At 42.7% G+C, this 23822-nt stretch overlaps 1 protein-coding gene across 2 annotated transcripts; it reads right to left on the bottom strand.

Annotated features, from left to right (window-relative positions):
- Nucleotides 1–1158: 1158 nt before the first annotated feature.
- ENOPH1 (enolase-phosphatase 1) lies at nt 1159–23302 on the bottom strand. Of its 2 annotated transcripts, XM_038398080.2 has the most exons (6): nt 23089–23302; nt 11715–11816; nt 9556–9758; nt 5013–5145; nt 4162–4285; nt 1159–2200 (listed from the first exon to the last, which is right to left on the bottom strand). In XM_038398080.2, the coding sequence occupies exons 1-6, from the start codon at nt 23170–23172 to the stop codon at nt 2061–2063; spliced, it is 786 nt and encodes a 261-aa protein (XP_038254008.1). In that variant the 5' UTR covers nt 23173–23302; the 3' UTR covers nt 1159–2060. The 2 variants fall into 2 exon arrangements, with proteins under 2 accessions (XP_038254008.1, XP_043369562.1); XM_043513627.1 differs by lacking the exon at nt 4162–4285 and having other exon boundaries at nt 5027–5145; nt 23089–23261.
- Between the last annotated feature and the right edge of the window lie 520 nt (nt 23303–23822).

Below are 23822 nucleotides of genomic sequence, written 5' to 3'. Positions count from 1 at the left end.
AAAACTCCAGGAACTGATCCCTATCTGGTACATTCTGGGGAAAGAGCAAGTCTGTTCCACTCCAGGTACCTAACCTATTCTTTCCAGGAGCTGCTTTTGCTCAGTAGGTCCCCATGAGAGGCAGTAGAGAGTGAATAGCTGCTTTCTGTACTTCTCTGATGGCAGAACATGGCACCTTTTCCCTTCCCTGTAGGGGGCGCATCCTGGTAGAATCAAATGCCCCCGCCCCAGGAAGAATCTAAACCTCCACTGCCATGGCTCATGGTATTAGAATTGTCTGTCTCTCTCTCTCCCCTGCAGGGAGCAGACCACACACAGGCTAGGTGGAGACACATTCTTTGATTCCAGTCAGGCAGAAAGGAGCCTGGACAATGTGGAATCCGTGAGTTATACAGATTCGCTATGAAAAAAATTCCTTCCTTCCTTCCTGTTCCGCTCATGAATTTGGGTGCATGGGCTGGTAGGACGACCTGGGCAGAAGTAAGGATTTCTGGGTCCTTTCGTCATACCGTGTTTAAGCAGATGAAGCTGTAAAACTTGACGTTTCAGATCATTAGCTAAAAAAACTTAAGCAGTCCGCTTGTGTTGGTAAAACATGCACGGTGAGGGACAAAGACAAGCACATGTCCAAATATGCAGTAGCATCCATCTCTTCCTTTTCTGCACAAGCAAGAGGCTGGGGTTTGTGTACATTTTACTGGGAATGCTTGATGTTCCTGGAGTTAAAAGGATTCCCTGTAGGCCATTCTCCACTGCCTCACACTCTAAGCTATTTTACACCCATTCTTCACAGCTGTAGACACTACCATTCTGATTGGATAGTGCTTTATGCCCACAGGTGCAAGGGATCTACAACAAGTGCAAGGTAGTGATGAATTAGACCCTTAGGCACCGTGCTGCACCTGTGTTGACTGCTGTTAACAACAGGTAGCCAACTTGCTGCTCCTGCTCTCCTACCATGTGTAGAACTCCCACTGAAAGCAAAGGAAGGTTTTGAGTGTCACCCCAATTCCTCTCTAAGAGGAGGCTCACACAGCCTGCAGGAAACAATGGGGGAAGGGCATGGCATACTGAAGGAAAGCTAGCAGGTTACAGGTAAGAAAACCCTTCCACCAATGCTAGAGACTGGCCACTGGTGGGATAATGCAAATACTGGAATTTTAGGCAGACGACAATTGTACTTTTATTTACCACATAGTATAAAGTGGCACAGATTAAGTGGTGCTGTTACATGATTTGTATTTTTGTAATCATTCATTGATATCAAATGCAGCAGGTAGTGCCAAAGCCATGAACTATCTTTTATAATGTCTACTTAGAGCTGAGCTGAGTTACGAGTTAGTGAAACCATTTCTTGGCTGCTTAAGGAAAGTTTCAGGATTATTGCTAAGAGAGCTACGTTTCTGAAATAAATGGAAATCTGGCTCTAGCATGCAGCAGGTCCTGCAGCACCTAGCCCAATATCACAAGCGGGTTTACATTTAAACCTCCTCTGTGGCAGATCTAACTGCAGCATCCAAACTTGATGGTCCACATTTGACATTTACCTTTGGCTATCCTAACATACAGAGATTAACCTCTTAAGAAATTAATTTTGCTTAATTTAACTTTCAGCGTGAGAGCTACAGATCTTATTGGAAGGGGGATGTTCATATTTCCTTGTAAGAGTCAAGTCTGTGGAAGTGTGAGAAATTCTTTGTTCACAGAATAGTTTGTTTTTAAGTGACAAATGTTGTCACATGGACTTTCATAACTAGATTACCCGGTGGTTGGCTGGCAGAACAGTCAACCTGTAGTAATAAATTCCCTGATAGGAAAGCTAATCAAACACAGGCTTCATGGATGCTGCTTCTCACACCACTCGCGACTCCAACAGACTTTGATAGGACTCAATTTCACTCCATTAAAAATCCCCTCCAAAATACTTAAATCTATTTCTGCAGACAGTCATGGATCCTGTACATATCTTTTAAAATTCTCATTACCAACATAATTAAAGATTACACAAGGACAATTCCAGCGGGTGTAGTTTGGTCTTTTGTGCATGTGCACAAGTTCTCCTAAGTGGAGGAAGACAGGAACAGTTCATTGAAAGATGTGATGAGACTGTAATATGACTTCTCATCGTCTGTTAGCCCTGCATTGCCTGGCCTCACGACCACAGCCACATGCATGTCTGCTTCTTCTGCAGCATTTGCCTCTGTGGAAAGACCAGAGTTCAGGAAACAAGAAGGCCAACGCAGTTAGTTTTGTGTTTCACATTGGTGGGCAAGTCAACATGTGCCGCCTCTAACCCCTCTGCCTCCCCAGTTTTGGAAGGTATCTGAGAATGCAGGAGGGGACTGGAGGTTGGGAATCAAACTGGGTCTCCATACATTTTATAGAAGTGTAGCGCTGGCAGGAACCTCAAAGTCATCAAATCTAGCCCCCTCTGCTGAGGCAGGACCAAGTAAACCTAGACCCTTTCTGATAGGTTTGTTCTACCTGTTCCAAAAAACCTCCAATGATGGGGATTCCACAACCTCCTTTGGAAGCCTATCCCAGAGCTTAACTAACTACCCTAATAGTTAGTTTTCCTAATATCTCCCCTAAACACCCCTTGCTGCAGATTAAACCCATTACTTTTTGTCTTACCTTTGCTGGACAGGGAAAACAAGGAATCGTAGTCCTCTTTGTAACAGTCCTAAATACATCTGAGGACTTATCAGATCCCCTCTCAGTCTACTTTTCTCAAAACTAAATTGTGCCCAGTTTTCTTAACCTTTCCTCACAAGTCAGGTTTTCTATGCCTTTTATCATTTTTGTTGCTCTTCTCTGATTCGCTTCAATTTATCCACATCTTTCCTAGAGTGTGACACCCAGATTTGGAAACATTACTCCATCTGAGCCTCACCAGTGGTGAGTCGAGTGAGACAAATACCTCCCGTGTAACCAGGATTTTCTCTTTTTAATAGTTCTCTGTTGCCTTACTGTGAAAAGAGCAGAACACTAGGGTATAGTAGGAGGCAAGGGAACATTGTCTCATCAATATATTTGAATGCAGCGGTGGTCTCACGTGGGGGGAAGTTTCTAAAGGAAAAACTAGCCCAGAACACAGGCCAGTTTGGCTTCAGCCAGAGCAACAGAAAAGTAAATTCCTCCAAGGGGAGCTGGAGAGCATCCTAATGCCAGACTCCTCCATAATATTCTCACCTGTGGCAGTTTGGTAGAAAAATGAGGTGGGAGTTCAGTTTATTGATTACTCAAACTCGAATGCCAGGGAAACGGGGAGTGCAAAATCAGAATACTTAATGTGAGGGTTAAGTTTCCCTTTAGGATTTCTGTCTTATCCTCCACCGCTTGTTTTCCAGTATAAAATTTCCATTTTTTTTATTAAGGAATGTGGATATACTGACAAATTTACTCATTTGTTCCACAATGAATACATTGCTTAGAGGCCTAATTTGGGGCTACCTTTGAAGCACACTGAGCGGTATGTTCTGAACCAAGTTACTTGGGGGTTATGCTGGTATAACATTAGAAACTATATTTATGTAAGGAAAAAAGCTCTCTGGACCTGACTTTCTACTATCTCACGATTGGTGAGGTCTTACCCACTTTGCACAGATGTAAATGACTGCCTTTGGGGCAGAGCAGAGAATCAGGTCCTCTAAAGAGAGTGCTTGTAACAGCAGCATAAAATACAGTAAACCTCATTCTTAGTTTTAGGCTGAGCCGGTGCATCTGTTGACACTCGCCAATTGCACAGACACAGATTTACTACTTTGCACCCAGTTTTAGTGGCCTGTGCTAGGCTCCAGGTGATAGACTGGGTTTGTCTATGCGAACACCTAGTTTGTGGCAAGCTGAGGTGTAAATCTACTCCCCAGTAAGTGTCCATGTGGACCCTGCTGCTGCGCACCAAAAGTTCCCTAGCCTGCTTTGATCTACTCCCTTTACGCCCCAACTTGCCACAAACCAAACGTCCATGTAGACAAGCCCCAGGTTAAATGCTTGTCCAAGTCTACACACCAAGTGAGGCTACCTGATGGGATGAAAGTTTAAGAAAGGAGCAGTGCGACGGACATTCCAACCCTGGCAGTGGTAAGTGCTTAACATTGTACAGTTAGAGAGCACATTCCACCTCAGGGGAAAAGCAGTAAAGCCAGCCAGACCACCTACCTCGAGTGACATCTGTCAGGAAGAGAACGTTGTTAGTTGAACACCCGATGCTTGACGCAATCCTTCTGTAACTCTCACTCTCTACCTTATGACCTATTTTGGTATCGAAGTGGCCATCGAAGAGCTGAAAGATGGAAGAGAGCATGGCTTTTTTAGGAGGATACTAATTCTAGAACCCAGGTAATGAGCTACAGAACCCTAATCAGTATCCCCTGTTCCTACCAATGCAGTGAGGGGAATTTAACAAATAAGGCTCTGATCATGGGACAGCCAGAGAATACATGCCATTTTCAATGATACAACAAATAGAAAGAGCTTCCAGAGCGGGGCGGCCCCATTAGTTGTGTAGTTTTCTCAGCACCTTTCTTTAAAAATGGCTAAAGACATCCATTTACAAGCTGTGTTGATGTGGAGATAGACTTTGCACAATGCCTAGGGGTTTGCTTGCAGTGAGTTTGTCTGTGTATCCAGGCTCTTCTGGAGAGGTGGCTTAATTGAGGGGGATTCTATTTCTTTTTAAGAGGGTGGCAGAGGAAAGAGATCTGTTGTGTTGACACTGTCAGACTGGAAAGACTCTTGCCGATATCAGTGCACAGTATCAACTGGAAAAGCAAATATGGCAATGCAGTCTCTGAAATTGTAGCAGACTTGACAACTGCAGCTCAAGCCCCTTTCTCTTCGTCCATCCTACACTAATAATTTTTCTGTAACTTATTAGAGCATCAAAGATTATTAATGGCTAGCGTGTCGCCAGCATGAACCAGTGTATCCTCACCCCAGCTCCGGGAAGGTAGCTACCATCCCCATTTTGCAGATGGAGAAGCTGTAAAGAAGGCTATAATCTTATCTACCTCTAGAATATCACCTTCTGTTGAGTATCCAAATAGAAGCTTCTGGGCCTCCACGCTCCCTGAAGAATAGATATACACTTTCATTCCTGCTTCCCTCCACTTCCTGATGGCTGGAACCACATCCTGGAAGAATCTGCAATGAAGGATAATTGCAGTATTAACAACTTGCGGACAGCTGCACGAAACAAACATAGTATTGCCCCATGCAAACTGCTTCGTTTCTATTACCAGATGGATTTTTTGGTGGTTGTTTTAAAAGCTGCTCAGCACTTCTCCCCTGGGGAATTTATTTCCATAACAAATACTACACTCTTATCTATTCTGATCACTGAACAGCAAGTAGCTACAAATATCTGTATCTCAGACACTTGGCTGAGGCCTCTCCAGCTCATTAAATGTTCAAGGAAAGAGAAGTTCTGCACCCACCAGCCTGACGTTTGGAGGGATTAAAAAAGTTAACAGACCTCTTACATTCTGAAGCCTGATTGTCCCATAAAATAGTTTTCATTCCCATTCTACTAGTAATTAGTAGGAGCAACCCCCTCTCATTCCCACCCATTAAAGATTAGCTTAGTTTCCTAGTTCTGAACACTTGCAGCAGGCAAGGTTGGGGGCCAAGAGTGGAATGAAATGAGAATGCAGCCCTAGGATCTATTGATGCAGCTCCTATGAAATGTTCAGGGTTAAAGAACAAATCGGGGGGAAAAAATGTTTCTTTAAGAAGAGCAGATCAGACCTTCTCCATTTATGGGGACTTATTCTTTAAGTTTTACAGTAATAATCATGGATTAATTTCATCCATGGCTTAACTCCACTGAAGACAAAAGTTTACATTAGGGATGAAATGACAGAAGATCTATTGATAGTTAAGCATCAAAAACCCCCCAAAACTCCAGCTTTGCGGACTGTTGAAAAATGTCACAATGGTGTTTCCATCATCACAGCCACACCAACGAATGGCAACAGGAGAGTAGAGCCCATCTGACCAACCAGTAGGTGACTCAGTATTCCTGTATCACACCTTTGTAACAGCGTTCATTCGACATCCACTCTTATCCAAAGAGCAAAACACAGCAGAGCTCCAAGCTCTGTTTTACAATCAGTTCCCTAGACTGATGATCGGAAGGTGCTTTGTATCAGTTTGGTAAAAGAAAATAGAGAAATCAGTGCAGGTTTTGTTAAAGGGGGTAACCGAGTTAGCTTTCAGCATTGTGCGACTGGATTTTTAGGTTGTTAAAGGAATAATGAGTTTGACAGAAAAAAAACACTAATGATGCAGCTACGGCTTTGACAATAGCCTCTTTCTCCACGGCCTTACACCATTACAATTTATGGCAAGGTACTGGTTTGGGCCTCATCATGCTAGGTGCTGTACAAACACAGAACAAAAAGATGGCCCCTGCCCCAGAAAGCTTGCATTCAGAGTATAAAACAGATGGATGCAACAAACCAACTAGGGGAGCAAAAGTTAGCAGACTTCACTGGTCAGCATAAGCAGGGGTCTCTGCCCAGTAGCTGCACAATAACTGCAGAGTTTTATTTTGTAGGCATTGCAGTAGAAGTGACTTTGAAGGAGGATAATGAGGTGTCTTTGCAGATGTGGATGAGGCGCTCGTTCCTTGTGGAAGGTGGCCAGTGAGAGAGCATAAAGGTGCTTGTTGGAAAAACTTAGTGGATGAAGATGACTGGTATTACTGGCAGAGTGGGGTCAGCAGCTTGATAGCATATGGGAGATGATAGAGAGAGCAGGGGTGGGCCAGGAAGGCCCTTAAAAATGAAGACAAGTAGCATGTGTGTGTTTGTTTGGGGTGAAGGAGGCAAGCCGGGGAGGGGGACACAGAACAGCATGATTTAGTGGAAACAACGAGCGAGGAAAGTGATCTTTGCAGCCGCCTTTGGAGTGGTTCTATACCTGTGCAGAGGGGTGTAAAATGCCACTGAGTCAGAATGGCTGCATGTGCCAGCCACACTGGACAGGTGTAAACAGCTGCCCAGCATGCGAGACAGTGCAATACCAGGCCCAGGAATGGGAGCTGGGTATCTGAAGAAATGAGGGACTCTGAGCTGACAAAGGAATGCGCTTTGCTTCTGAACATTTTGTTTATAGTACATGAACAGTAGTGTAGTGCCCTCTTCTTCCCCAGTTCTTTGCTACCATACGCTCAATATGCCACACGACTTGAGGGTTTATACACAACGTTTGCTGGTTATTTTGAAGACATTTAAGTACAGCAACTTCAGCTTTGGTAGCAGTTAACCAAAAAAATTCAAACAGAGCATATTGCCCCTCTCGTGCTTTTGTTTGCCAAGCTTAATTCCTGTGTCTCGGCTGTGATGTGTCAGCTCTGGTTAGAGGAAGAAGGGAAATTCTGTGGAACTGACCCAAGGCCCTAGCTTCCAAGTAGAGACAAAACTCAAATTTTAAGATTCCAACAATAAGTCCTCTTCTTTCATATGGCCACCTGAAAAGCAACATTAAAGGTCGATGTCCAAATTTGTCATCCACTCTATTAGCTTCTGGTGCCATGGAATGAATCAAGCTGTCCCTGTAGAAAAGGCTCTTAGAGGGCAGCAGTTCACTAAATGTTTCATGGTTTGGGTGTTTTCTCCACATTTGGGTATCATGCTGTCCATTTTCCATTTGTGAAGTAGGTAATTGCATTGCCCGTGTAAGGTTTTGATGTGGTTCGCTGTGACCCGTATCTTATGTGGCATGGTGAACCCAGGTGGTTGGTCTGTAGATCTGTGATTAGGGCTTGTTTCCCTACTCACACTGCTTTCCCACAGCCTCCATTGCTTGTTGTTGGGTGACAGTTTCAAGGTTTTGAGAGCAGATGGGCAAGTCTGGGTTGATTATCACATGGTCATATTCTCTTATTATTGCTGCTTTTCTTTGGAGGGATGGTGATAAGAGAGGTGTAAGGACTGGAGCCAGACTGTGGGTGTTTACTTCAGCACTCCTGTGACAATTCTCTTAAGCATTCAATTGCACATTGACAAGTTTTGTATGTGTGCTACCTGCCAATACTGGCACTTCACTTCAGCTGCTAACATGATGGGGGACGAGGTGGCTGTGTGCAAGGTGTGAGTGTCTGCTCCCCAATGGCTCCTTTGTGGATTGTTGTTCCTAGTCTTTACCTTGGCAGACAAAAGCTAGTTTTCAGCATGATCCTGAATGAAAGTATTTATTAGCTGACTGTACCAAAACAAAGTCTGATATGCTGTAGAGCGCATAAACAGCTGAATGGGTTTTCTCCCTTTGTAAACCATCCCAACATCTTTACAGACTTGCTCAGTCTCTTCCCGCTTCCCATCCTCCTTTTTACTACAGTACTTTTCCTTTGTCTTCTAGATTTCTACCTGTCCTCAAGCTCTCTATTTCCCTTCTCTCTTCTCTTTGCAAGGAATACCCAAAACTGGAGACTGGTCATTCTCACTCAGCCATGGAATTGAACTACTAAGCATAGTCAAATATCTATACTGGACTTCAACTGAATGGTTATCCTGATTCTCCACAGAACTTCACAAGTATTTTAGCAATCTCACTGTTTGCTGAAAAACCCCCCAGGTATTTGTGGAGAGCTTGACTTGCCATTCCACTCTCAGCAACTGTGAGATGCCTAGGAATGAAAGTACCTGTCCCAAAGACAGAGGGGAGTTCATCTCACTTTTCATGCTCTCCCTCAACTCCTCCCCAATTTCTTGTTTAGGTTTGTCTATCCACCTTGTCCCAGAATTAATTGTAACTGTTGGATAAATGGCTTGAAATAAGGAGGGCTGTTCTCTAAACTCTGAGAATTACAAATTTGTAATTTCGATCTCCCTTGCTAAATGAATGTGTCAGTTTTACCAGCTGAATAATAGGATATATATATTTTGCTAACATAACGAGACAGCCCTCTTAATCACTAGAGCAGAACTGCTCACTCCAGTTTGCTCACAATGTGTATTCTCTAAAGTTCCTACTTCTCAAGTTCTGTCTTTTCACATAGAGCCTGTGAGTCATTGTTTGCCATCTTGCCTTGGTGTCAGTTTACTGGTGACGATAGCAGCAAAGTGCTCAAATGTACAAGCACACACCTGCTGAATATAGTGATCATTTTATACAGGCGGGGGGGGGGGGGGGGGAGGAAATCACACTCCCTTGCCTCTCAAGTTTTCCCATGACTCATTGGGACGACTACTGTAAACTAAACTGAATCCCAGGGTCTTACAATTTCCCAAAGTCACTTTACAATATTGCTCCCTAGATCCCACGAGTAAAATCAACCACAAATCATGGATTAGTTTTGCATTGTGCATTCAAGGTGAAAGGTGAGACTGGCTGAACTTGGTCTTGGTTCCATGATAGTGCTCAGGCTCAGCTAAGAAGTTCAGCTAAGAAGTAATCGGATTACATTTTTATACAGCACTACACTGTTACGACCAGTCACCTTCCAGCCACTACGTAACTACTTGACTCCAACGTATGCCCAAGAAACTTAGCTCAGCAAAATATAAAAGATCTACTTCAAGGAAACTTTCAGGAACTGGAGTTACTTACTCTCCCTTCATGTGTCCAGTTGCATAGGCTGCCCTCCACATGTGACCCTGCAGCTGTTTTAGTGCTGTGGTCTTTCTGTCCAGGGACATCTGCCAGTGCACATTGTCTACTACAGCTTGGATGACCTGTTCCACTTCATCTTCTCCATTTCCAGTTTCTAAAGGAATAGGCACAACGCCATCTAAGTTGGAATCCTCTTCAGCCTTGAAATTAAAAACAAAAAAAGGTGACCCAAGACTGCTAAATAGGGCCCCGATTCAGGAAACCAGTTGAACATAAATTCATCCCTATTCAGGACAGCACTTGAACACATCCTTAATTTTACACACATGAAGTCAATCGGGCTTACACAGGTGCTTAATAGCTTTCCTGAATAGGGAATTTTACCAGAATTGGGGTCTAGAAGCAGGCACTTTAATTGTAAATTGCACTAACCTAATTTGAACACTGGTTACCTTACTACATAGGGTTGAACATAAGTTAAGTTCAAACACTTAAATTTAATCTTACATTCTTCATTTTTTTTTAAATGTGAAATAAAGGCCCCAAGTATTTATAACTGACTGACCAAAACCATTTTGCACATTAGTTAAACATCTTGGTCTTGCATTTAAATATGGAGCCTTTTTTCATCTATAAGATATTGTCCCACCTGGACAAATTTCAATGTACACCTACAAAGAGCTAGAATAAAATGGCTTCACCTAAATCCTACATTAACCAGCTATGCAAAGTCAGATTTCCTGAATCTATTGTTTTTTTGAGAACCCATGTTTTTATACTTACCATTCGAACAGCACATTAAACACTTTCAACACTGTTTTAATCCTAAATATAAATGAGTATTACCACAATGATTTTTGGCAAGTATATAGGTCTCTTCAAGATTCATTTAATAAAATAAGGGAATGCATTAAATGTGACATAAAGACTCTGTATAGTTAAATAGAAGTTTCATAGATAAAGCCTCAAACTAGATTTTAAATAGGTACAGGATAGTGGGGAATATATTCAGATTCTACATTTAACCACTACCCTTTAAAAAACAAAACAAAACAAAAAAAACTAAGAAGTTGGCCCTGAAAAAACAGATGTTAATATCATTCTATTTATGTGCTCCCTGTATCATATTTGAGAGAGAAGTCTTGTCTAGCGGTCAAAGCACAGGACCAGGAGCCAGGAACTCCTGGGGTCAGATCTCAGCTCGGTTACTGATTTCCCCTGTGAGCTTAGATAAAGAGGTAGGTTTTCTGACTTGAGCATCATAACCAGCTGCAAATGGAAGGTCGCAGGATCGAGTCCTAGCAGAACTAAGTGCTGAGCACGCTGGTCCCAGTTCAGCAAAGCTCTTAAACACATGCTTAACTTTTAGCACATGGGAAGTCCCATCATGTGACGACTATTGTGCTTAAACTTTACTGGATCAGAGCCAGCGTGATAAATACGACCTTTCATTTATCTGCTTAGATCAGCTGCTAAACAGATAGCCAGATTGCCACAAAGAGCTTTCAGAAAGAATGCTCTCAGGAAGAACAGATTCACAGCACCCGGCCTCTGATTAGAATTATGCTGGGCTTCCTGTTCTCCAGTATAGTTGAATTTCAGAGGTGAAGACTGAAGCTCCACCACTGAACTTTTGTGACAGATCAGCTAACAGCCCTTGAATTTAAACATCTTGGAACCCGAGGCAGGGGATTCTACCTATGTAGGTTTTTATACTGTACCCATCGCAGTACTATCTGAACATCCCAGACTCTCAGTGGATGACTCTAGGCTCTGGATCTTACTCCTGTGTTGGCCCAACAGAGCTAGTGTGACATTTTAAGGAATGGGGATGGAAAACGTGTATTTAGTTTGTGTTCACATTACTGTATCCTGAAAGCGGGGATTTGAATCTATTTATGGCTGGCGTCGGTCAGCAGATGTGTACGTTAAGTAAATACATCCATGGAATATCGGAGGGTCAGATGCACTCTGTACGTTCAAAAACAAATAAGCTCAGAAAGAAGGGAAGTGCTCCTCAAAGTCAAGTGATAACTCCTACTACTACTTCACAAATATATGATATGATTAGTAAAAACAGCCACAGCTCTGAGTGACCTAAAGTCCTTCACAGGAAGTAAACTCTGGCAAGATGTAACATGATTCCAATCACTCACCTGTTTCCTCAAAAGGCTGATGTCCTGCTGGCACTCCTCCTCTTCCCAGTGCATACGCAGGTACTCTTTAACATTATCTCTGATATACGGAAATAGTGTGTCCTGGTAACACAAACACACAGGACTCATTTAAACTTGCGCACTTACACTCATGCAAGTTTCCCTTACAGGGATACTGCACATATGATTAAAAAAATTAGTTACTGTGTGTACCGTAGACATTACTGAAGAGTCAAAACTCTATGAAATAGATAGAAATGCTCAGTAACTATCGTTAACAATGACCAAAAACAAACACCAACCCTGATGGCATAGAGGAACTCAACAGAACCACAACGTGCTATGTGGCTCAAGGTGATCTGAGTAAGTGCTTAGAAGTAGATAGGTCATTGAAAACCAAGTGAAAGCATTATGTACATGGATATTCTTGTATTATTAACAATGAAAAGACTTCAAAAAGAGAAGTTGGTCAATTTTTTGAAAAATCCAATTTCTGATAGAGCTGCTTTCCAATAGTATGTCATCAAATTAAAAAAAAAAGTGTAAAAAAGCATAATTTTTTTCTGATCTCTTGCTGATATTTAGAAGGGTCTTTTCACCATGGGGTGGCTGACTGTAGAAGGGAAAAGAGAATCAAGCTGTTCTGTCAAAGGCACAAAGGAAAATGAACTGAAAACATGCATAATTTTTTTTTTCCTCACGGACCATCTTCTCTTGTAGTGATCTTAGGCGTTACGTGTAACACTAGTACTAGTGGGTACAAAGCTTTCTGGCAGAAATGTGATTCTTTTCAAATTGATGGTGCTCCCTTAAGCAAGCTAGTGAATACAGATTTACCAAACAAGTGCTTATGTAGCTGCAATCACTTAACATTAGCAGAGGGACCAGTTAAAGTACAGCTATACTAATAATGGGCAAGCTATTCTGAAAATGAAAAGATGTCTCATTTGACATTTTAATGCACACCCAGAGAAGATCTTTCAAATAAAATGACATGACTTTCAACTTCTAAGCACAGGAGTTCAAAGCTGACTGCTTGTACGCTCAGAACTAACAAGTTATATGAATTTATTTTTCTGTTTTAAAGGGGGCCCCTCTTCTTAGGCCATTCTAGAAATGAAATTTGACTTGTGATTTGAGCTAGAGAATTATACGTATTTTTAAACAGGTCTTTTAAGGAAGTCTTACATCACCATATATTTAGGCTTTCAACTGAGCTCTGCTGGACAGTATTTCTAATTCTAAGTGAAATAAAGCAAGCTTAGAAAAAATGTGAGAGGAGAACTGTAGCCATGATATGGACTCTTAAGGGAGAACAGAAACACAAGTGAGCCTTCTTATCACTAATCATGTGTACTACAGTAACACCAACAGACCCCAGTCAGGACTACAGGGATGAGCAGAGCATGCCTTTGGATGAAGCTGGGAAGTTGATCCCTGTTTAAGTTATTTGACCTTCCTGTTACAAACATTAACTGTTAAAGAAAACCTTACTGACTGCCACCATTTTTCTTTCTATGTCATCCTATCAATTACACCTCAAATAAACCATAAAGACTATTATTTGTATTGCCGTAGCGTTGCACCTAGAGGTCTCACTCCCATTGTGCTAGGCACTGCATAATCATACAACAAAAAAAGTGCCCGCCCTGTCAGATTATAATCTAAACACACGTCTAACAGCTGGACAGATTACTGTATTTTGTTCTGGTGAAAGTGACATCTCAGTTATGTGATGTTTGAGTCAAACAAACAACCTGTAGCTCTGAGACACCCCGGGTACCATGATGGATTAAAGAATTTTGGGATCCTGTGCAGTGGCAATTGGGTCCCCCCACACTTTCTCTGCCCTGGGTTTGGAATGCAAGCCTGCTCTGCACTCACCCTGCAGCAGCTCCTGTCCTGTGGGGCTGGCCCAGCTCTCTGCTCCAGCCTGTTGAATGTTGAGTCTAGTCTGGTCTGCCCTGATTTTGCTGGAAGACCTCAGGGTGATGACACGAGGAGAGAGGAGTATGCCAGAGATGTTTGTTGTGAATGGGGAGGGTGCTGGATCTTTAAAGTAACTTTCTCTAAAGTGCTTTGTAGTCATTAAAATTATAACAGCACTGAAGCATTTTTAGCGTGACTAAAAACAACTTCCCAAATCCACTGCTCTGCTTTTAGGCTCAAGTTATGTCCGTAATTCTCCAAACACTATTGAGAGTCTTTTGTGGTTGTAATGAAATGAACTTTTTAAATAGTATTTTTAAAATGTTAAATACTAAACTTTTCAGGTCTTTATGTATCAAAGCTGCACAAGAGGGCCCAAATCCATCATTTTTCCTCCTTTGCATGTCCCCTTCAAGGTTGTTCAAACAATTATTACTAGTCTTCAGTGTTGACTTAACATCTTGGTGCAACTGTTTGTCAGACAGTATCTAGACCAGTGGTTGTCAACCAGGGGTACGTGTACCCTTGGGGGTACTCCGAGGTCTTCGTACATGAACTCATCTAGATATTTGCCTAGTTTTACAACAGGCTACATAAAAAGCACTCGCAAAGTCAGTACAAATTAAAATTGCATACAGACAATGACTTGTTTATACTTTTCTGTATACTATACGCTGAAATATAAGTACAATATTTGTATTCCAATTCATTTATTTTATAATTACATGGTAAAATTGAGAAAGTAAGCAATTTCAGTCATAGTGTGCTGTGACACATCTGTATTTTATGTTGATTTTGTAAGTTTTTAAGTGAGGTGAAACCTGGGGTGCACAAGACAAATCAGAATCTTGAAAGGGGTACAGTAGTCTGAAAAGGTTGAGAGCCAATGATCTAGAGACTACATTGGACTGGATTATACTCTGAAGATTCTCTTTACAGCCAGGTAAGTAAGAAGCTTTTCAAGTTTTAATTAAGATCAATTAAAAAAAATGCTTGTCTTATTTGTTTTATCTACTATTGTTATAAGATTACTACAACTAAAAAGATTAAAGAAAAAAACTTCAGTTTGATTACTCTGTGCCCTTGTAAGTACTTTGTAATGGACAGAACTTTTGTCTAGTCAATTTCCCCTGTTGTGTTTTTTTCCATGCAGCAAGGGGGAGAGAAAAATATTATAAACAAAAATTTGCAAGGGAATCTGGTGAGGGGTAATATCTGAAGCTACTTATCTGATTTTTAGAAAGTGACTAGATTTCAAATTGATGTCCACTTAAATTCAACAGGGAAAACAGGATAAAATGTATCCATTGTGACAGATGTGTCAAAAATGCAGCTGGCTTGATGTATTTATGCATCCCCCATGACAATCTTTGTATTATGCAAAATCTTAACTCTCATTTTAAAAAAAAGTGTCTAGCCCTCATGATTGCAAAGAAAGGTTTCCAAATATAAATAGAAATCGACCATTGCAGTTTTGTCTTCCTGACTCTGCAGCCTGCCTGAAAAAATGATAGACGAGATCCCCCACACCCCATTCATCTAATTGGGGAGCTACCTTAAGCCCACTGCAACATATCAATGCTAGCATTGATTATTTCATTGCTGATCATTCTAGGGGATGGGAGTATGCTCAAGGGGTTGGGAACTCAGGTTAGTTGCAGGGAAGGGAATGAAGACAACATATAAAGAGAGTGACAGAATAGACTTGGAGGGGAGAGAAAAAGAACTCAAAACTAGCAGTGATCCTAAAATTGAGAATATCTTCCTATTGAATGGGACAACAAAAGTAGAAACAAAATGCTAAAATCAGAGGCTTAGTTATTACATAAAGAGCAAATTCTATCCTTGATCTTTATGCAAACCTCCTATAACATCCATGAAAGTTCTGCTGTGGGTGGAGGATAGCGCACAATCCCAAATTCATACCATGCCCCATGAACCATAATTTGAAATTTGAAGTCAGACCTCTGCAGAGGATGAGTCTGACAACCCTGCCCTGGGACATACAAAAATCCTAAATCCCTAAGGCATGCTGAAATGCTCAGCTCCTTACTAATGGGATTCTAATATGAGAGAAGATTAGAAAACTCTCTGTAGATTAATAGAGTTTGGTGAATTAAGTGATGGAAGTGGAACCAGATTAATTATATCATCTGCTGAAATTACAGCACAAGAGGAATCTATATATTCTCTAAGGAGATGGGAAGTCTATGATGGGACATATCTAAGAGAAAGCCATTTATACTCTCTAATAAAATCCTCTTTGGAGGACCCAATTGAAGCCAGAAAAAAATCTTCTTGCAACTGTTTATAGTGGCCAGCTATAAATTAATCAGCTAAGTGGAAAGGAAGGGAACTGAGTAAGTGAGTAGTGGCAACCATTCTTAAAAGTTGCAAAGAGATGCAGCTTAGAAGTTTCTTTGAGGAAAATAAGTATTGTGTACCATATTGCAATAATTAACATAATAAAGCCATAAAAGGAAGCTTTATTAGAGCCAAAGTGTACTTCATATGGCATATTCAATTTTAAAAATACAAGCAGTAGCCAAGAAAATAAAACCATTTTAAAGTAGTACCGGCAAATTTGATGGTCTAAGACCCAAGATATGATACATGCATTTGGAAAACTGGAGAACTAGAAGAATGAGTGGCAGAATGAGGAAGAAATGGGTTTATACTTCTTGAGAGTGATCCCACTATATCATTTCTTTAATCTAGAAGGCTGCAACTTTGTTGGGGGCAATTCTTGTTTCATTCAATGAAAATTACCTCTCAGGAAGGGATTTCTGTAAAAGAGTCCACTATTCTATTCTTCAGGAAATCGGTATGAACTATTACCTTCATCCTGCCTGTGCAACAGATCGTAGCTGGGTTTGTAACCCGATTAACTGTAGATACAGGTTGGGCCCACACTTCACGTAGCTAGTACTATAGCCTTGTCTACACTCCAAAGGGTTTACCCATATAACTATACCAGCAAACCGTCCTAACAGAGATGCAGCTTATACTGGCAAGAGAACTATGTCCGTATCTACACGACAGCCTTGCTCCCGCAGATGTAAGTGCCCTGCTATGCCAACATAAGAACTCCGCCTCCACAAGAGGTGTAGAGCTTAAGCTGGTGTAGTTTGGGCAACACAATGTCTGTTTAGAGCACGGCAGCTTGACTGGACTCTGGGCATGGATCTCCCCACCGGAGGTGAAAAGCCTGGGCGGTTGCCTCGGTGGGGAGCTGCATGAAGCTGAGAGCCCTGGCTCTCGGCCCCCACACACTGTCTCTCTTCAGTCAGTGGAAGCGCTCCTGGTGAGGACGTGCACCACTGACGAGAGGTAGCGTGGACATCAGTAATTACTGAGGTGGCTGTACGTGGACCTAACATAATGACTTAAGTCTATAGTGTATTCATGCCGTGAGTCTGCACTGGGGCTTTTGTCGGCACAGCTATGTCAGTTAAGTGTGACTTCCCACCCTCTGACGTAGCTGCGCAGGCAAAACTTTTAAGTGTAGACCAGGCTCAAGTAACAGTGGCAGCTAACCATGTTTTACCCTTGTCAATGGCCTAAGCTGGAACAAACTGTCTTCCTGGAACCAGTTCATAAATAGTTTTTGCTTAGCTGGCAGGGAACCCTAACTGTATCCATATAACATATTTGTCTGTCCCTCTTTCTTCCCAGCTCTCTGTGCAGTAGGGCTCCCAGAGTGCATTGATCAATGTCAGGATGGTGCTGCTGTGTGTACATATTTTTTGGGCACTCTACCCCTGCTGAGGTATTCTGGGATAGTGCATTTTCCAAAAATGCACTGATATGAACACAACGATGCATCATGGTGGGTGTGGACCAGGAGTGCTGAAACAATTTTTATAGTGGTGGTTCTGAGAGCTGTTGAGCCAAACTGTGAAACCTGTATATAATAAAAAGAAAAGGAGTACTTGTGGCACCTTAGAGACTAACAAATTTATTTGAGCATAAGCTTTCGTGAGCTACAGCTCACAATGAAATGAGATGTCGCTCACGAAAGCTTATGCTCAAATAAATTTGTTAGTCTTTAAGGTGCCACAAGTACTCCTTTTCTTTTTGCGGATACAGACTAGTCTGTTACATGTTAGTCTGAAACCTGTATATAATGGAATCCATTTCAAGGCGGGGGTGCTTCTGCATCCCCAGTTCCAGCACCTATGGTGTGGATGCACTAAAATGGTTGTGTTAAGAAAAAAAGAGTACATTTGTAGTTTGTAACCAGGTCAGATGAGTGTCAAACAGTTATAAAACTAACATGGTTGTATTTGTAGCGTCAGTGGGCCCTAAAGTAATGCCTCTTGTCCAGTGTTTGTGAGACATACAACACCGAGGGGCAAATTTTGTTCTCCTTCCCAAGCAAAACTCAATAGTAATTCCTATCATAAGGGCTCAGGCCTACAGTTCTTAAGCAATTTAAGAGCCCATGCAGACTACAGCTGTATTTGTATAACTAATTTGTGATAATTTGTATAACTTATCTGACCTGTCTATAAAAACCAAGTGGAAGCCAGAGAGCATGACCCATTGTTGACAGGGCCAGTGCAAGGATGTTTTGCGTCCTAGGCAAAACTTCCACCTTGTGCCCCGCCCCCCAGCCCTGCGGCAGCTCCACACCCCCCGATCCCACCCTGAGGCACCCCCTCCCTCAGCCCGGGGTGCTGCATGTAGCAGCTCCCCGCTGTCCTCTCTCTCGGCCCGGGGAGCTGCGTGTGGCAGCTCCCCACCCCAGCTCACCTCTGCTCTGCCTCCTCCCCGCTTCTCCTGCCTACCAGGCTTGCAGCACCAATCGGCTGTTGGCACACAAGCCTTGGAGGGAGAGAAGCAGAGCTGGGTGGCGTGCTCAGGGGAGGAGGCGGAGCAGAGGTGAGCTGGGGCAGGGAGCTGTTCTCCTGTGCGCTGCCTGCCCCCCCCCCCCCCGTTACTTGCTGCAGGCAGCCCTCCCTGCACCCCCTTGCCCCAGCTCACCTCCCCTCCTCCGCCTCCCCAGTGCGTGCTTTTGGCCGCCCCCAACCACTTGGCGCCCTAGGTGACCGCCTAGTTTGCCTAGTGGTTGCACCGGCCCTGATTGTTGACCAAATGGGCCATTTAGTGGGTATGGAGATGCACAAGTATGTTCGCATTGGTGCGTTCTTGGAAAATCTGGGCTGCTATCCCACTTGCAGGGAATAATATTTCCATAGGATGTTTACGAAGACTCTGCATTGCCCCATGCTGGTGCCAGAGAGCTGGAGGATGAAGGCCCAAACAAACAAGTTATATATGCCGCGTTAAGAGTTGCTGACCGGTGAGAGGAGTTGAAAAGAGTAAAGTCTGGGTAACTTTTGTGCAGCTCAAATTGTAATAAAATACAGCCAATCTTGGGGAAAAACAGTTAGGTGCAATATGGGACCTACTGAAGAGATACTAAAAAATAACAAATCAAGTGAAAGGTGGAATAAAATAAATTGTTTAAAATATCTGGAAACTTTCCAGCATGCTGAGTTTTTACTGAAAACTATAGAAAATCTGGTCCCACTGTATATTGAGGTTTTATTTATAAATGGTTAATTAATAAGGCAGTAGATGTTACATGCATGTCACGAGACTTGAATTCCATATACTATTGATGGTAACTAACACATCACCAAAATGCATTCTAGATGGTGATAACTTAAGCAACCTTCTCACCTGTTAAACTCTGATAATTTCTAACAATTGATTAACATGTTAAGAAGTGACTAAGATATTTGAATAGTTAAACTGTTTATATTAGAGTGTGAATGTAAATCTGCTAAATGAAAGCAGATAACCAAAACAGTATCTCAAATCTTTAAATCTGCAATTATTTCCCACAGGCCCTATTCATGAGCGGCCTTAAAATAACAATGTTTGTTTAAACAAAAGAGAGGGCTTTTCCCAATTATTACTTGTCTGGTAAAAAGTGGAGACAGACCACTAACTCAGTTCATATAAAAAAGTCACCTTAAAAGTCATTTTCAGGTTCCTGCTAGCCTGGATGGGATTTAAAACTGGAAACTAAACATGGGAGATCTCATATTCTATTATAATTTACCAAATTTTTGAAAGCTGAGCCTCAAGGAAAAGTAGTAATTTGGGGCCTCCCATGTGCTGTTAAATGCCTATGCATCTTAATTTATATATCTTCAGCTTCCTATGCCACCCCATAATTATACTGTTGACATCTGAATTGGCACACACTGAAATGAATGGGCAGTTCACATCTCAGCTACTGGCTCTCTACAAATTCACATGGACATCACATTTGAATAGCATCTGAGGCTGTTTGTTTGTTTTTTAATGAAAGCTGAGACTTGAGAACTACTTGAAGTCCAGCCTGTGGTTAGTCTTTTGCACCTTCTTGTGAGGAAGGGCATGGTCTGTGCAATTCAAACCCTCTTCTACACCACCACAAGCAGAGAGAAAAACAAACCACCACACGCCAACATGCTTGGAAATACATTTTAAAATGTTTCTCTTGGAACACTCTTGCCTTGATGCATAGAAAATATAATGTGGTTAAAATAGCGTTTGAAAACTAAACTATACCAGCAAAACCACCCTTGTGCCGATGTAGTTATGCCAGCCAAAAAGGCTTTTTGCCAGTGTAACTGCATCTTCAGTAACTGCATCTTCAGTTACTTTTGACAGCTCACCTATGTTGTAAGGAACACCTATATCCATAACCAGAACCAACATAATTTGGAAGTGTAGACCAGGCCTAATAAAGACTAGGCTGCTATCTACAGTCCCCACAAGCAAGATTTAGAAAATTAGTTTCCTTTTAAAGACCCAAGGTTTTGACCTCGTATATTAGTGATCTACCAAAATCATAATTACAGAGAAGAAAAATGTTGTATATGGTAAAAACAAAAATACCAACATGTAAACCTATATTATCTTAGTAGAGTGACCTACATGAAAGCCAGTGGGTGAAAGGTTGTGGTGGTGATGGGGTAATCAGTCAGAAGACTAGTGAAACTTGATTTTATTTAAAAAAAAAAATTAAGTTATGATTGGTAATGAAGGGCCAGCTTCACAAACAGCAGCAATGAGCAGCCCTGGGACAAAAAAAGGAACCACTCAATATGTTGATTGGCTGAAACCAGCATAAAGGTATATTAAAAACCCTAATAAGCAAGGGCTGCCCTTTCTTTGCTGAATAAGAAGGTGGATTTTTAACTTGTCTGAAATTGTTTTGCATTTGGAATAGTGTGTGTTTTATTTAGCTGTTTTGGTACCGTAATGAAAAACTCAACTGTTTTGCCTTCATGTCATTGATGAGGTCCTGATTTGCTGGCAAGTTACGCTCTAAAATCAGAATTTTGATCATGGTGGTGTTGTCAATGCACGCCAGCAGCAGTCAAACAAACAAGGAAAAAATCTTGGTTTGTATATTCAGTAGGGTTGTTTCATTTTTAATTAATTTCTTTGCAGACATCTATGTTCTGAGCACTAGCCTGATGAGAGTTTGACAGAGCAGCAGGCATAGTAACCTTGAACAAGAACTGTGATACAAAGTGACAACATTCTGAATTGGAATTAATTTGCAAACTGGATACAATTAATTTGGCTTGAATAGAGAGACTGGGAATGGATGAATCATTACACAAATTAAAACTATTTCCCCATGTTATTTCTCCCACCCCACTGTTCCTCAGCTGTTCTTGTTAACTGCTGGAACTAGCCTACCTTGCTTGTCACCATGAAAGGTTTTCCTCCTCTCCCCCTCCCCGCTGGTGATGGCTCATCTTAAGTGATCACTCTCCTTACAGTATTCAGAGTAGCAGCCCTGTTAGTCTGTATTCGCAAAAAGAAAAGGAGTACTTGTGGCACCTTAGAGACTAACAAACTTATTAGAGCATAAGCTTTTGTGAGCTACAGCTCACTTCATCGGATGCACTCTCCTTACAGTGTGTATGATAAAACCCACTGTTTCATGTTCTCTGTGTGTGTACATAAATCTCCCCACTGTATTTTCCACCAAATGCATCCGATGAAGTGAGCTGTAGCTCACGAAAGCTTATGCTCAAATAAATTTGTTAGTCTCTAAGGTGCCACAAGTACTCCTTTCTTTTTGCGAATACAGACTAACACGGCTGCTACTCTGAAACCTATTCTTGTTCTGTGCGCTAAGCCACAGTAGAGCTTTGCAAACGAGAGTGGGCGTGAGGCATGTACAAATGACCTGGTTTCTTGAATACCTGATGATGTGGCAGGCTAGCACTCTAGTAAAAGTGATCTACTCACATTTGACAAATTGCATTTATGGAGCAGGGTGCAGAACAGCGGCTGGATAATAAAAGTTTATTAAGATGTTATTCCTAAACTGTAGGTGTTCCGTGAGAAGCAAAGGATGGACTAGAGGTAGTGGACTCTCAATGGATGGACTAGAGGTAGTGGTCTCTCAGTGTTTCTGCATTTAAATTTAAATGCATCCGATGAAGTGAGCTGTAGCTCACGAAAGCTTATGCTCTAATAAATTTGTTAGTCTCTAAGGTGCCACCGGTACTCCTTTTCTTTTTGCGAATACAGACTAACACGGCTGCTACTCTGAAACCTATTCTTGTTCTGTGCGCTAAGCCACAGTAGAGCTTTGCAAACGAGAGTGGGCGTGAGGCATGTACAAATGACCTGGTTTCTTGAATACCTGATGATGTGGCAGGCTAGCACTCTAGTAAAAGTGATCTACTCACATTTGACAAATTGCATTTATGGAGCAGGGTGCAGAACAGCGGCTGGATAATAAAAGTTTATTAAGATGTTATTCCTAAACTGTAGGTGTTCCGTGAGAAGCAAAGGATGGACTAGAGGTAGTGGACTCTCAATGGATGGACTAGAGGTAGTGGTCTCTCAGTGTTTCTGCATTTAAATTTAAATGCATCCGATGAAGTGAGCTGTAGCTCACGAAAGCTTATGCTCTAATAAATTTGTTAGTCTCTAAGGTGCCACAAGTCCTCCTTTTCTTTTTGCGAATAGACTAACACGGCTGCTACTCTGAAACCTGTATTTAAATTGAACGTGGGCAGATAGGGCAGGGATATAGAAGGGTTTCAGTGCACCGATCAGTGGAGTTGCAAAATACATGAACACTTTAGACAGACCCCACACAGGCAAGGCAAAATAAAAAAACCACCCCCAGAGCACTGCTCTAATAGGCAAAGGCTGGGAAAGCTGCTTCCGTGTCACACTCCTCGCAAGATTTACCATGAACAGCGAGATAGCCACGAAGGGCTTTCCAGCTTTGGGAGGGGCTCACCTCTCCCACGCAGCAAGCCGACCCCACCTCTCTGATGCCAGCCGCCAGCCAGCACCACCCTGTAAGAACCCGCCTGGCCTCAGGACTCGTTTGGCCGCCGGCGCTTTGCTGCCTGCCGCCCTCCCCGGTTGCAGCCAGGCACCGTCTCCCCGCGCAGCGAGCGCTCACCTCGACGTAGGTAATCGGCGTGGTGGTGCCTTCGATATCCAGCAGGATCACAGCGACTTCTGCAGGCACCGCGAACACCACCATGGCCGCCCGCGCGCAACGCCACCGCCCGCGCCGCACGCCCCCGGCCGGCCAGCCCGCGGCGCGGCAGGGCAGGGGCGAAGGGACGCGCACCACGTGGGTGGAAGGGGGCGCCGCTGCGCCAATCCAGGGGCTGACGGCCGTCTGATTGGCGGGTGAAAAAGAAGGGCGGGGCTTGGCCGTCATAATGCGCTTGCCGGGCGAGGGTGTGGGTTGCAGTGGGGGAAGCTGCCTACCGCCTGTCCTAGACATGAGCGGAAGAGTGCAGTAAACAGGGGGCGGGACCGGCTCATTGCTTCGAGAAAGGGGTAGTGTGTCGGGTGCATGGTACTTAGGGCGCAAATAAAGTGCATGGCACAAGCTATAGGGTGCATGGTGCAGAATATAAGGTGAGTTGCATAAAATGCATGTGGGTAAGGTAGTATATATGGCTCAAGGCTGCCTCGCAATCGTATAAAGCCGAGCCGCTCCTCCATATTTCTTCTCCTGCTCTACACCCTGTAAGCATTATTAAAAGGAGCCCATCCTGTCAACCTACGGGCAGGCTCTTGTTCAAAATGGCTTTGCAGATGCAAGCGGCACTTCACGGAAATGCGAGGTCTAAACTTGGTCCTGAATTTCTCCTGACCTATGGAGATCCCTCCCTAGTGGAT

Source organism: Dermochelys coriacea, chromosome 4, assembly GCF_009764565.3.
Source record: "Dermochelys coriacea isolate rDerCor1 chromosome 4, rDerCor1.pri.v4, whole genome shotgun sequence".
Taxonomy (NCBI): Eukaryota; Metazoa; Chordata; order Testudines; family Dermochelyidae; genus Dermochelys; species Dermochelys coriacea.
Note: the sequence above shows the minus strand (reverse complement) of the source record. Positions and strands in the feature narration are given on the sequence as shown.

Coding starts and splice junctions, on each gene's coding strand:
- ENOPH1 (XM_038398080.2), bottom strand. CDS start 23,172: ATGGTGGTGTTCGCGGTGCCTGCAGAAGTCGCTGTGATCCTGCTGGAT. Junction 5,146..9,555: donor ACTGGACACATGAAGGGAGA/GTAAGTAACTCC, acceptor CCTTCATTGCAG/ATTCTTCCAGGATGTGGTTC. Junction 4,286..5,012: donor CAGAAGGTGATATTCTAGAG/GTAGATAAGATT, acceptor TCCATCTTTCAG/CTCTTCGATGGCCACTTCGA.